Below are 15,318 nucleotides of genomic sequence, written 5' to 3' on the forward strand. Positions count from 1 at the left end.
TTCTGTTTTCCAATTACAACTCATTTCTGAGGAATTTGGGATGGAAATTTCAGTTAATAAAACTAAAGTAATGGGATTCATAAGAAAAAAATCATCTCTGCAGCAAAATTTGCCTTTATAATAAATCTGTAGAACAGGTCTCATGTTTTAAATATTTGGGTTATCATTTGAGCTTTGAACTACAAAAAGATTATGTCTACAAAAGTGAATTACTTTAACTATGCAATGAATACTATTAATAACATTTTCAAACCTTCTCTTGTCCAAAAACATACAAGAATTAAAGCTCCAGCTTGGGGGTTGGGCGAAGGGCTAACAACCCATCACCGTAAAAAAAACAGCTTGTTACAAAACCTTACAATAAGCCTCAGAATGGGACTGATTCTCTGGCATGACCACAGCAAAGGAATAAGATTATGAGATTTGGCACTTGAAACGTAACTAGTCTTTATAGAACAGGAGGGGTAACATTAGTAGCAAAAGAACTAGCTAGATATAGGATAGACTTCGTGGGAGTACAAGAGGTTAGGTTAAATGAGAATGGCATATCACAAATACGAGATTACTTGTATTATGGGCAAGGAAACAATAATCACCAATTAGGAACAGGATTCTTTGTACAGACATAATTAGGAACATTAAATCCAGACATTTGAGATGGGCAGGGCATATAGCATGTATGGGTGAATCCAGAAATGCATATAGAGTGTTAGTTGGGAGGCCAGAGGGAATAAGACCTTTGGGAAGGTCGAGACGTAGATGGGAGGATAATATTAAAATGGATTTGAGGGAGGTGGGATATGATGATAGAGACTGAATTAATCTTGCACAGGATAGGGACCGATGAAGGGCTTATGAGAGGGCGACAATGAACCTGCGGGTTCCTTAAAAGCCATTTGTAAATAAAGTATTACTATTAATACTACTATTATTATTATTTTACTGTTATTAATATTAACTAAGCATGAGCATGATTTCTTCATTGTCCACAAGAAGATTTGTGTATGTAATAGAGTCCTGCAAAACCGGTTGTAACCAAAGAAACCCTACATAGCGCTACTGAACGCCTGGCATTATAGGCAGTATGCAAAGTACATCTGCTTGCGTACTGCCTCAGTATTCGGTTTAACGAGTATTTGAGTTGATTCGATCTCTATGTGGGTGGATGGGTCTGGCGTATAAAAGGAAGATCACAGTGTACCATCCAGATATTATAGCTGCGTATCGTCAAGAGGAACAAACAGCATGCAGTGTGAAACTACAGACGTAAAGTGTAAATTGCAGAAAAAAACTTTCGGTATCCACAAATTACCAAGGTTGTAATTTTTGCTTACACTAGAACTGAATTATAATATTACAATAATGACACACTTAAAAACAGTAAACTCGATCAATAGTAAAACTAAAACAAAAATAACTTTATATCTTCTGAAACCTACTACAACCAATGCTTTTAGTATGTTTACTATGACTAGAGTCTAGCAACTAATTTTCGAGCAATCGAACTCTCAGCTGAGTTGTCAATCATCTGGCCACTGTAGAAAAGTCGAACCACAGCTATGACAAATACAGTACTATCTATGGCCCACTGACATGCTTGACCTATGGAGACAGACCTGAGTTCGTTGACGTCTTACATTTGTATTACAAGAAGAAAAAGCAGTGTGCAACTAGCGGTAATGTTGCCAGACTGCTGAAACTTCCAACACAATTTTATAATAACCGTGCATTTAATCACAAAACGTAATATAGGTTTTCCATTCATTTAAGTGAACCTTATCGCCCCGTACAATCTGCAGGGTTATTTCACTTCTACCCTGTATATGAATAGCTACTGTTTTGGAGGAATGCATTTAGAGTTAATAATTATTTAATTTTATGTTTTGTGATTAATTGTAATTCTATTTTGGATTTATTTACTTATTATATCTCACATTATACATTATGCTTATTTGATTTTCTACATATTAAATTGGTGGAAAGATCACCAAACAACTCTAGCCTCTCTAGCAACACTTGTGAAACGAATATTGGCCATTCCATGAATAAGTGTTTCCACCGAGCGTAACTTTAGACTAGTAAAACAGATTTATTAATACATAAACACAAGAAGTCAACTCTGATCATGTAGTTTATGATAATAGGCCCTAATAATAATTGTGAACATCAAATAGTTGATATTAGCACGTGTGCAATAAAATAGTTCTTTGAATGACACTTGTTTTCTCTGAAGTAGATCTTTTCTATACAGAATGATTTGTTTCTAAAACTTGCTATTCTTTTGTTATTCGTAGTTTAGAGATGTGGAAATTAGACTTATTTTGTACAGAACAACTACTATTGGGAGCCAAAGTAATCGTATTGTTGAAAATAACATTACTGTTTATCTTTTTAAATTGATTTCTTAATGAATAATATTGCAACTGCTTAGAATAATTAAAAAGCATGCAACTATTGTTTTAGAGGTAGGCCTGTACTTACAAACGTCATAATGGACTGTATGTAGGCCTACTTATTTCCTATTTTGTTTTATAATGAATTGTAATTATATTTTTGAATATGTTTACATTATGATATTTCACATTATACATTACGTCTATTTCCTTCGATGTCACTGTGTCCATTGTTAATTTATTTGTTACTAGTCAAATTACTGCAAGTTCGAAATACAAAAATAAATGTATTAAAGTGTCAAATTATTGTATTCCTATTTGAAACAAAGATATTTTTGTAATTAAACAAAATAAATATCCTTCAATATTATTACTCTGTTTGTATAGCCTACTGAGAAAATGTTAAAGAGTTATTGTATGATGAAATGTACCTGGTGTTATTTGGAGATCGTATTTTCTTCCTCCTTACCATCTCTTTCTGTTTGTGTTCTAAATAATTCGCGATCTTACATGAACTTACGTAATATCGATTATTGGGTTATACAAATCGAACAAGATTCAGTCAATATGTAATGAGAAAGAGTTACAACGTAATCAAATGATGAAGTTATGACGTATACTGTTTAACACTAGTATAGAAAAACGCCAGCTATATAGCGTTTATTGGTAAGAAAAATATAGATGGCTTGTGCACGTCTTGTTCTGTGAAAAACTATAACATTGTTTAACATATCTATAAGCAACTTTCATTAGTAAAACTCTAAAAGTTTAAAATATAAACGATACTTATAAAGTTACTGCAAGTTCAGAATAATAAAGAAAATATATGTGTTATAGTGTCGAATGAACTGTAAGAGTACTTGCAAACACTTTTTTTTCAATAAGACAGCGTAAATTTCTTTGTTACTCCAGTTGTGTACTCGAAAAATGTTAGTTTCATGTAAGTGCGCCTGATGTCCTGTCTACTCTGCAATACATCAGGCGTAACCACTCGACAACCGAGTATCTGGTCCGATGTTCATCCTAGCCAGTTGTAGCTTCAACCGGTCGAATCTAAACCGATTGTATGCGCTGTTTTGCAGGTCTCTAGTATGTAACATACAATATTCTTCAATCTTTGCTGCAGTATGTTAACCACTGGAGGCTGTATTTTGATGCGAAGAGATTTTGGAGAAACTAGTAGAGGACCACAATTGTTTGAATTGTTAGCAGGCAGTGTGGTTCTCTACATCTAATGTGGACAGTGAGAGGGACTTCTCTGTATACATGAAAATACTCATTGGTTCTTGTACATACAGTATGTTCACATGGACAATGTAGAAACCATACTTAGTGTATATTTTGACAAATCTGGTGTGTGATATGTGTAAGCAAAAAGAAGAAAGTTGGAAAAAGTTTTATACTAAACGTAATGTAATCTTAATTTAGTTGGCAACCTATTTCACGAAGTACACACTGAATTGATAACTTATATAACGAAACACCCACCAAAATAGTGGGAGGTTTAACACCGGAATCACCCATTATATTTCATCAAAAAATAAGGTCCCTAATCATTATCTAATTTAGAAAATGGCAGAACATGGTTAGGGTTGTTATAAAGGCATGGGAGGAAAAATGGTAAGCACATCATTCACAAAGATAGCATGGATTTAAAATGTCAGTACACTGTTCTGCATTGCCTCCATGAAGACATCTTTAAGCTGGTCATTTTGTCTTTCCGCAAGTGTACATATTTTAAAGAATGGAATAAATTGTAGAAGAACGTTTTTTTTTTTTTTTTTTTATTGTTGTGGAAGTTTTCTTGCAAGAAGACTTTTTTTTTTTGGGAAAACACTCTCCATGTGAATTCCGGACTCCATAGCTCTTTGAAACCTTGGTGTGATGTCATGGGGATCTCTCTCCCCTACAGTCTGAAAATGGACTAAGTAAGGTCAAGTGATAACATTATCCAGCCATATTGTTGGGCTTCGTGTGCAGTCTTCATTTGATACATTTGTAGCATGTATAAATATTCATTATAACTGAGCTGCTGTGTTTAATAAATGTGAACATGGTTACTTCTCTGTTGCTTTATGATAATAAGGAAGTTTTAAATTTAAGAAATTTGGAGAAAAAGCTGCAAGTAATTCTACAGAGGCGAGAAGGAACAAGTTCAGAAGAAGATATGATGACACCTGCTTTGTTAAGAATAAAGAACGTTCTCTGTGTGTTACCTGACTAAAAGTGTTGGCAGCTGAGTGCATGCTTCCAAACTACACGTCACAGTAGTACATAGTAGTGCTAAATGCTTCATTGATGTCTTCATTTTGAAGTTGGTATATTTATGCAACTTGTTTTGAGAGGCTGAATTCTCTGAATATGGGCCTCCAGGGCAGAGAATCACACACAGTGCAGCTATCAGACAAGATTCTGACTTAAAGAGCTGTTACATCAATATATACAAGAAAATGAAATAATTATCAAATGCGAAATTGAAATCTGTGATTTAAGAACTCTACATTTAATTTGACAAATATTTTTCTTCAGTAGCAGATGAACAGAAGTAGATTACAGGCCTGTTTTATGGCAGATTCAACATCATCCTTCACAACTGCTAAGCAGGAAGAGTTAATGGATATGTCTTCAGACTCAACACTGAAACTTGCATTCTCTTCTGGGACTCTTTGGAACTGTGGCAAAGGAGTACCTAGAATTGAGTAAGAAAGTTGTGAGAATATTTCTTGCTTTTGCCACATTCTATCTTCATGAGCGAGATTTTCAGCTCTGGCTGAATCCAGATGTAGAAGTAGAGTTAATTCTGAGAAAGAGATCCACGCAGTTATATTGAACATTGTCCCAAGATTCAATATTTTATGAAAGTCAACTTAAGAGTGTTACCATTGTGAGAGACATCCATGCATTTGTGTACAGCGTTACAAATCACGCCCAATATGTTTGTTCTTCCAGGACAAGTTTCAAGTATGAAACTGTCTCATTTTAATTGTTAGTGAAAAAGTGAAACTGAAAACATAAAATTAATACAAGACTAGATGTTCCGCCTTTATAAACAAACTGTAGGCTACACATGAGACCATGCACAAAAAAAACAGGCTTTGCATCAGTTCCTTCTTATTTAGTTTTGTAATTTTACACTTCACAGAATACATTTCAGCTGATTACCATGTCACAAATAAAACAGTGACAGTGCTGAAAAACTCTTTCTCTCCTGAAAAATTTGGGAAAATTATAGTTTACGATGGATCCTTGCACGTTTAGTATTAGAGGAAATGAACAAGCTGTTAAAACTAATACCAGATGGCCCACGAAAAGAATCAATGACAGCTTTTAGACTAGCAACAGGACAAGATTGTATGACTGTGCACCTGTTTAGAATAGGCATATACCTACTCACCTCAACATTGTGTGTTATGCTGACCCAACATCTACTGTGGACAAACAAAAAAATAAAAATATCTGTGAAGGGCCAAGACCGACCAGTCAGCTGCTGGTCTCACATTCACATGCCGAAGCAGAGGTGGATGATCATTCAACCAGAATGTGGTTAGCACGATGATTCTCCCAATCGCTATAGCTGGTTTTTGAAATTGGATTTTCGCTACCTATAATAGCTCCCCAAGTGCATCACTCCTAGAATCCACTTTACTTTCTAGTTACAAATAATTTAAGAGCCAGATAGGGCCATCTAAAGTTCCTTTTACACATGTCTGTTCTTTTGTGCAGACCATTTGAGATAGTAAGTTTGTATACAAAAGCAAAAGTCAATTATTGCTTGGCATGGAATCATATACCTGTTACAAACTAAGTAAGTTCAGATTACTCAGTATAAAATAGTGAAAATTTACTGTGCATATAAATGTGCATTTCAGTAGTTGAATACATGTGTCCACAATGTGGACATGGTAATATTTTCATTGTTCAAACTGTTTCCTGATTTTCTATTTCAAACTGTCAGCATAGCAAATAGCAGTAGGAAGTGTAATCACTTGACTTGCCTGGTGTGCTTTTAACTTCGAGGCATCTAACACTGCAAATTCGCGAAATAGCATTTACTTAAAATTCGTACCTACAGCTGATATATACTTGACAAGGCACGTGAAGAATTGCCAAAAAAGAAAGTGTGTGTGATACATGTGTACACACAATTTTCTCACCTAAAACACAACATTGGCTTTCTGTTCATTTATTGTATAAGGTAGTTACATGGGTTGCAAGGATGTTCAACATCAGTTCTGCCTTAAATTGTGGCAGTAAAATGTGTCTTAGTTCCAGTGCAGTGAGTGAATTGATAGCGAAATGAGTGTAGCGCTGAAAGCTACTTATGCAAGTTTGATCATATATACTCGTGGTTTTAAGTTCTAACTTAGGATTAAGATATAAATTAGATTTACTTTAATTAATTAAGTTATATTAAATGATTCATTTAATTTAGGATGCTCCTTGTTAATATTATTATATATTGCTATTATTATTTTATTATTAATATTATGACTGTATTTTATTATTATTGAGTGTAATTAGTTACCACTGCCACTGGGTATTTACCCATTTGCAGTGTGAATAAATACATACATAATTTAGTCATTTTTGGGTTTAAAAGAGTTAAAATGTTGTGGAAGCTGACATATGTGAAGATTAATAGGACTTCTCAACAGATTGGCAGGCATGTAGTTATAATCATGATTTTACATTGTTTTACTTTCTCATTTTAGGAAGTATAAAGAGAAAATATTGTGATGCAGGGATAAATCGATTTCCAAAATCAGACAGGAATAGGATACATATTTTCAGTATCTTTGATATCGAAAAAGTGGTTTACCAGCATTCTCCTACTTAGATTTCTTCTAACCTGTGTGATGAAGTTTAATCATATTCTGTATCTACAAGTCATTCAGTTGGAAATTATACATGCAGTGAAATCATTTAGACTAAGAAAATTAATACACCTTTATTTGAAAAAAGTTAAAAAAATGGCATTTTACTCGAAAATGGTTCTTAACCTTGTTTCAGTATCTTCTTTTTTGAGATAAAGTGCAGACATATCTGGGGGAAGGGAAGAAAAGAGAAATTAATTCTTTACAAAATTATACTTCTGGTTGTAAACAGAATTTTTAAACAAAACTTTTAGTGCTGAATATGTCTATATAAATTGCTTTACAAAATTATAATGTAACCCTAGTCACAATGGAAATGAAGCAAAAAATATTTTCTCTAAAAAATTAATTTCTAGAAAATTACACTTTCAAATTGAAAGCTCTTCAGACAAAAATTCTAGGGCTTAGAGACACCTATTTACACAAAATAATTGTCTAATCTTAACCCCTTGTCATTATGGAAATGGGTGGGGAAGACGAATAACAGAAGAAGAAATTTGGTATTAGAGAATTGAGAGAAACGTAAAATTTCTCATATTTTGGGATGGAATGCTCACAAATAATTTAAAAGCCTTGTTAAGTCATTTGACTAGAAGAGCATTCCTTTTGCTGAAAAATTGCCTGCTATTCAGTCACTTGCAGATGTCACCTTTGTATTCTAGAGGAATTGCTCATAAATTACTCGTATTTTCACTGGAATAGTTTTCTGTACTGTTGTTCCTAGACAACTAACATTGTCAGAATCCCATTACAAACAACTAATTTCTTTTCATATATATCAATTTATATTTGAAGTCATACATCCAATTTCTTGGATTTACAGATAATTTATTTTGTGTGCAGTGCACAGTAAGTATATAATTTAATTTCTGCTATATTGGTGATGTGGTTCATGAAAATAAACTATAAATGGAAATGTAATTGGTAATGTGGTAAAGAATTGAATTGATGCAATTCACAGAAATGTAAGAAAAAGTTTGTGTCACCTTCGTGAAATTTGTGCTTATTATTAATTTATTACATTGAAGCATACATTACAAAGGATGGTGTATTATAGTTGAAAGACAAAAACTGCATGGAAAACTTCTTTTGGCTGTCTCGTTCAGTAAATATTTTGATTATATCTGTTTGCAGTATGAGTGCTGATATTTTTCCAAACAAAGTATTTTATCAAGCACTTCTGTCTGCATGCCAATTGTTCTGGACCAGGACAGAGAGAGTGAAATTTACAGTGGCCAACAGAGTAGCCTACTGTTTTATGCTTGCATATTAATTAGCCTTTACAATGCATTCCTTTTGAAACCAGCTCCTAGACCGTGTGCCCTGTGCAGTTGACAGGTCCCCCCCCCCCCTCCAGTGTAATATATGAATTTTGAATTTTAACAAAGGGCTGGATGAGTTATCATAGTAGTGACAATCTAATTAGCTTACTTCATGACTATGAATTTCTCAATAGCACCAACATCAATCAGATCTTATTTGTTGTTTATTAATTTTATTATATAGATGTATAATTTGGTATAAATAATGAAATTGCAGACTGAAATACAAAAGAAACAAATAAGTTATTTGTACTATTAATCGCTATGAGTGTGCAATGCAAATTCCCTTGAAAGGGTGTCACTGGTACCCGTCAAGATAGTCATATTTGTATGTTATATAGAATGTTGCCATTCCATGCTAGCACGTGTAAAACACAATTTAGACGTGTGTTTAATATCGGATTATATTTTCGCAAGTTCGATATTAGCTTGTTTTCGCTGTTATAACATAAGTCTAAAAGGCAGAATTCTATATGAAATGTTTGTCCAAATTTTTAATTCTTCTTCAATTACGCATACTGGGGTTACATAAGTTAGCCCCCATGTTAGTCTCAAAATTTTATTTCTTATAGATATTTACCCTGCATTTGCCCCCAGACAATGCTGGCTTACATTATTATAGGTCTCATTAGACTTTCTATAGTATAAGCTCGGTATTCAAATTTATGTTTCTACATTTATTAAGCAGAGGAAATAGATAATACCAACATGGGCAAGTCTGTCATTTATACATTGTGAGGCATTCAGTCTGTTGTCTAAAGTATAATAACTATGTATTTGGCTAAGATCTTTCACTTGATCTGTAATCAATGTATTTCTAATGTGTAAAAATTTTCTCCTCCTGTTGAAAACTATGATTTGAGATTTTAGTATGTTTAATTTAATTCAATTTAATTTACCACTTACATAGCTAGATTACCATTTGATTCAACTGTCTATGTAATTTTTAAATGGCTACGTCATAAAGGCAGAGTCATCAGCAAATAGTGAAAAGAATGGTGTTGTGATCCCCATTAAATGACAGGTCAGCATGACAATGGCAGTCTTCTACATGGAAAGAATGGCATTTCATGCTTTTGGTATACTTCTGTTGTTCTGAATTGTAGATTCAGAAATGATATTTCTGTTCTCTGTAACTTTCCAGGAATTTTAAGTCCATATTTTTTTTGTCATGATGTAAACATTGATTTTTTTCAAAGCTTAGCAAGTCTTACATTCGTCTTTCATTATTGTTAATAGTGTTCTGAAAGATTTGCAGTGCAGCTGCAGTATATTTTTATTTTCACACCCTCCTCCAGTTCACAGTATTTTCAAAGAGAACTGAGCAAACTAACTGTTTTGAATACATTTTGTAATAATTCACTCATTTTTCTCACAATCTTAAATTCCATGGCCCCTTTTTCATTCCTCTGACCTTCCAATGATTTGCCCTTGAACTTTGCTGAAGCACTGATTTTTTAAAACAAATTCGAGTTACTGAACATAATCTTTCTCTAACAATGAAATAATAAATTTCTTCAAGGCACCGAGAAATAGGATTTGGTCGAAATTTCAGTTACAGAAAGAAAAATAACACGAAAATTGCATAAAACGTGGCCAGGAAAGCGAGAATGCTTTGAGATACTTAAAATTGGAATTCCAAAGGCTCAAGTTAATGAATATTCAATTGTATTTTATAAAAAATTACCCCAAAAAGCAGGTGCAGAGGAAAAGTACCGTATTTACTTAAGACACCCTTGCATGTAAGACCCTCTCCCTCTACTTTAAGAGCAAAAAAAAAAAATCCACACATATTAAGACACCCACTCTCCATACCTCCGAATATGTACATTACATAGCTGTAGGTTCTGAATTCCTGCCCAAGACTCACACAGTAGTGTACTTCATAAATGCTCATGGAAAGACTGCAAAGTAAAACCCACTTCCAAGACCATCCTCTGTCCTATCATCCCATTATTTCTTCACTTGCCTCCACACTACCAAAGAGGAACATCTCCCTTTGTCTATTTATCCTCAAACTATATACCATACTCTCTTTCCCATTAGTGCTTCCATTGTCGAAGCACAGACAGACAAATTCCCTTATACTGATAGTATTGGTTTTCATATTCCATACTTCTGAATTCAGTCATTTAGAGAAATAGATCAGAGTCAGGTGTAAATGTAAAAATGAAGAACAAGTGAGAGAGTTACTGTGTCATTTAAATTTAATGTTTTGACATTTTAAAATTAATTTTTATATTTAGGTTTACTCTTTTACATATGCGCATATAAGACTCCATACTTTTTTTTTTTTTGCATAAAAAAGAGCAAAAAAGGGAGTCTAATATGTGAGTAAATATGATAATACAATATTTTGTTATGCTGCAGTGTTACCTAAAGTTACAACTTAAAAAATTCACATTTTCCCTCCACCCCTCATATGTTGTCAGTCTTGGTTGATCCAGTGATTACCATTGCTAGCCATTGAATCGGGTTTGCAGTTTCAAACCTGTGATTTTAAAGAGTGATAGAACTATTAGCGTGGCTTCCTTCAGAAGGGAAACTATTTTCTAGTTCCTGATTGAGAGCTCAACTGTTCTCCATCCAAATTGAATTAAGGTGCTAAATAACCTTTGAAGTTGAAAGCACCATCATACATAAAATACTACTGCTGCTTCTGCTGTGTGGTGAAGTAAAATCACTTCACAAATTTTGAAATAATTATATTTCATTGCATCATATTCATGCATTCAATATGAAAAATATTATTCTTTTACATAAGTATGAAGGGTTTCACTTATATATTTTTGTTTGTTATTCTGTAAATTATTATTTTTTATATATATATATATATATATTTTCGAAGCAGCAATTTCATAGTATCAGGAGCCAAAGATAATATATTAGGTCTATAAAAGAAAAAGGTACAGCATGAAAAAACATAAGTACAATGTCAGCTCGTGTCTTGATTAATTTTGTGGTGTCCTCAAAGGCAAGGCTGTAGAGAAGATTGTACCATCCTGTGACAGACATATACTAGTTGAGTGACTACAATTCCTACTTTTATTTGTTATACTACAGCCCACTCTTTGTGATCCTTTGAAAATGTATTTTTTGCGATAATTTTATTATATTTTATATTCTTACTTTTCCTCTTTCTTCTTGTAATGAGAAGTATTTCATGGATAAAGCCATTGACTTTTTAAAATCAATATTGGCATATGAACAACAAAAGAAGGATATGGTTGCATATACTGCTGAATATTTCTGATTAGATTTAGGAGGGGTTATTTGCTTTCAATATTGTATTCATTCAACTGAAGAGTTTTATTTTATTGGCAGCTGTTTGCCATTGCTGGGTTGGTTCTACTTTCATGTTAAATGTTAGTTCCCTAGGTACTATTACAGCATAGCATGTAGTGAATACAGTGTGCTTACACAATTGGATTGTATCAACATTGTTCTGTATTTTCAGCGAATGGACCTTGGTGATTGCCCAAAAATACATGATCTGGCTCTTCGTGCTGACTTTGAGAAAGCAAGTCATGCAAAAGATTACTATTATGATATTGATGTGAGTATTTTTAAAATAAGTTTATGAAAAGTAAGTTGTAGTGTGATTTCCAAGTATACATGTAATTATAGTAAAACCCCATTTTAACGAATCTCTGAAGACTGTCCCCCCCCCCCCCCCTTAATTGTTGGTTCTTCATGAAAGGAGTTTTCAGTTAATATGAGGAAGGAAGGACTGAGAGTAAAAATTCAAGATCCCTTACACCATTTAACTACATTATACTGTAATTACATGTTATTAATACCCATTAAATTTACTATTTCATGTGAAATCAACAAGCCATGAAAATAACGACTAAAGAAATCTAAATTAGCAATTGCGTGTTCCTGCATTTCGATGCCAAAGTTCATATTATGTAGTACATGGTCTGCATGCTTTGTGGCCTGGCTGCAGACAGTACAGCCACATTTGGAGATCCTTTGTTAACACTTTCCACATTGCAAATCAAGATTTCAGGTATAACTCCCTGTAAAGTTGATTTGAATAATTTTGAGGGAAAAATTGTTCCGGAGCCGGTATCGAACCCGGGACCTTTGGTTTAACGTTAAACCTTGGTTTGGTACGTTAAACCAAAGGTCCCAGGTTCGATACCCGGCTCCGGAACAATTTTTCCCTCGAAATTATTCACTTTCCACATTGTCATCTACAATAGTGGTGTTTGATGGAACCCCAGGGTTCCATGAATTTTCTGCACTGGTGGGTAACCTGGCATGTTTATTGTTTTAATAAGAGGAAACTCACACAAAGTTCGTCTTGGCAACATAGAAAATGTATTTCAGCTTTTTAACCCATTTCTGTGTAATATAACATGTAGCTACAGTGTGTTAAAAAAAACATCCACTGCCCTACATCTTAGGGACTTACACCTTGTTACCATTTTGTTTACTGCATTTTTTTAACATCCTATACATAACAGATTGCACTTTCCTTGCCTTGACTACGTTTATTTCTGCATCATATTTAGTTATATACACTTCGTTCTTCACAACTCACCAGTTTTCTCTCATTTGTAAAGTGATAGAGATTGATGGCAATTGCTTGAATTAGTTAATGGCACATCATGTCTCAACGATAACAAAACAACTAGGAAGTTATTTATTTTACAATTTATTTATTTAGGTATATTGTCGAATGTCTTATAACTTATTGTATAGGTTAATCATGAAATATAGCTAATAATTGTTTTACACAAGTCAAATTTGATTTGCCTAGGTCACATTTGGCGATTTTATAGCAGCAAGTCAACTAGCAATGAGAACTCTCTGGTAAAATCATTCAGTGTGATAAAAAAATCAACTTGTATGTGGTAACTCTCAAAAAACAAATTGCGTATTCACAAATCCTTTCAAGTGTATACCTTGGTAGCGGGATGTTCCTTATAGAGGAGAATCAATTCCATTGTTCTTTGGTAGTTCTGCTGGGAACATAAAAATGGTAACATTAAAATGAGGCTTTATTGTAGGTACATTTATTAAAGTACAATAGTTTGTACCTTATTTTTATATCTGTGTGATTTGATTGTAATTAAAGGCAATGGAACATCTGCAAGCATTCATTGCTGATTGTGATCGTAGAACTGAATTAGCAAAACAGCGTCTTGCTGAAACACAAGAGGAGCTGTCTGCAGAAGTTGCTTTGAAAGCTAATAAGGTGCATGAATTAGCAGAGCAAATTGGCAAAAAGCTCGCAAGAGCAGAGCAGTTGGGAGCAGAAGGTTTTGTGGAGGAGAGTATGAAGTTGATGGAAGAAGTAAGTATCATTATGTTTTACTAGCCATATAATAATAAATTTATAAGTTTCGGAATATATAATATATATAATTTATTTCTTTCACGTGTTAAAACTAGGTTACCTTGTTGACTAGTTTCGGCCTGTTATAGGCTATCCTCAGAACTGGCTGATTCTGGTTTTCGCACCTTCTGATTGTGCTTCCTGTGGGGGTGTGTTTGTGTAATGTAATGTGGAGTCAAAAAGTGTGTGTATTCTGAAATTGAGTTGTGTGTTGAGGATTTCATGGGGATGTGTTTTTGTGTGTCTCTATATTTCGTATTGTTCTAATGTGTTTAGTCAACAAGGTAACCTAGTTTTAACACGTGAGGATCAGGCTGATATGTACATATACAGGGTGGAAGTGAAATAATCTTACAGAGTTTCAGAGCAAATAGCTCATGTTCCATTCATCTAGCAAGACTATAGTCCTTTTTTTTTTTCCAGAAAAAAGGATTCTTACTTTTCCAAATTTTTCCGCTTCTTTAATTGCATTATAAGCCCATATTCCTGTATCTAAATCCCAAGAGTTCGTTGACCTCTGTATTACGAGAAGAGTATGTTAGCGGCGATATTATCGGACTTATGAGACTTAAAACTTAATTTTCTAATTAACTGTTCATTTAATCATAAAACATAGTATAGGTTTTGTATTCATTTAAGAGTACCTTATTGGCCCTTTCAATGTGCAAGGTTATTTCACTTCTGCCCTCTATTATCAGGCAGTACATCTCACTTGACGATATGTGTTAGAGGAAGAACAATTATTGTTTGTATACATCTGAAGTCTGATATGTGTAATATGTAGCTAATCGATGATGTATGCAGTGGAACTAGCCACCCTACCCATTTATCTTCTGGCCTGGTTGCCTCATACTTGATGCTATGTTGGTATCACTTGTGAGGTTCAGACATGTCTTTGAACAGTTGACTAAACAACAACATGTTGCAATTCGTCCTCTGAAATAAGATGAATTAACTGTGAGTCGATGTTACCGTTGTGAAAGGACTACAAAATCTATTCACAATACTTATGGCATTGATCAGAGTCATCTGGACTTCGTTGCTGTACTAATGGTGTTTCATAGGGCTTAAGATACAACAGTTTCATAGCTATGTGAGCAAACACTGCATTTACTCCAGTTAGCTGAACAACACATTTCAATGATTTTCATGGTAAATGTTCAAATCTTTACCAACTTCGTCAAGCTTTTTTTCTGTGAGAACACTTCGTTTACACTACGAATTTATGTCTGTTAAACTACTACAGTAGTTTTTTTGCACATTTTTCTCATTGTTCTGTGTTGTCGTCTTATGCAGTATTCGAGTAACTGGGTATTTATGAGCAAATGGTTGTACTCATTCTTGTGTCTTTACAAAATTACTGTAAATGTAGATACGTTGTT

At 33.8% G+C, this 15,318-nt stretch overlaps 1 protein-coding gene across 6 annotated transcripts in view; it reads left to right on the top strand.

Moving 5' to 3' along the window:
• Positions 1-15,318, top strand: part of LOC138710468 (putative RNA-binding protein Luc7-like 2) — a 57,464-nt gene that overhangs the window by 26,379 nt on the left and 15,767 nt on the right. For all 6 annotated transcript variants that reach the window (XM_069841387.1, XM_069841383.1, XM_069841384.1 and 3 more), the window contains 2 exons: positions 12,047-12,145; positions 13,676-13,894. In XM_069841387.1, the coding sequence (XP_069697488.1) occupies positions 12,047-12,145; positions 13,676-13,894 (318 nt within the window). The remainder of the gene's footprint in view (positions 1-12,046; positions 12,146-13,675; positions 13,895-15,318) is intronic.

The sequence above is a fragment of the Periplaneta americana genome, chromosome 12, assembly GCF_040183065.1.
Source record: "Periplaneta americana isolate PAMFEO1 chromosome 12, P.americana_PAMFEO1_priV1, whole genome shotgun sequence".
Classification (NCBI taxonomy): domain Eukaryota; kingdom Metazoa; phylum Arthropoda; class Insecta; order Blattodea; family Blattidae; genus Periplaneta; species Periplaneta americana.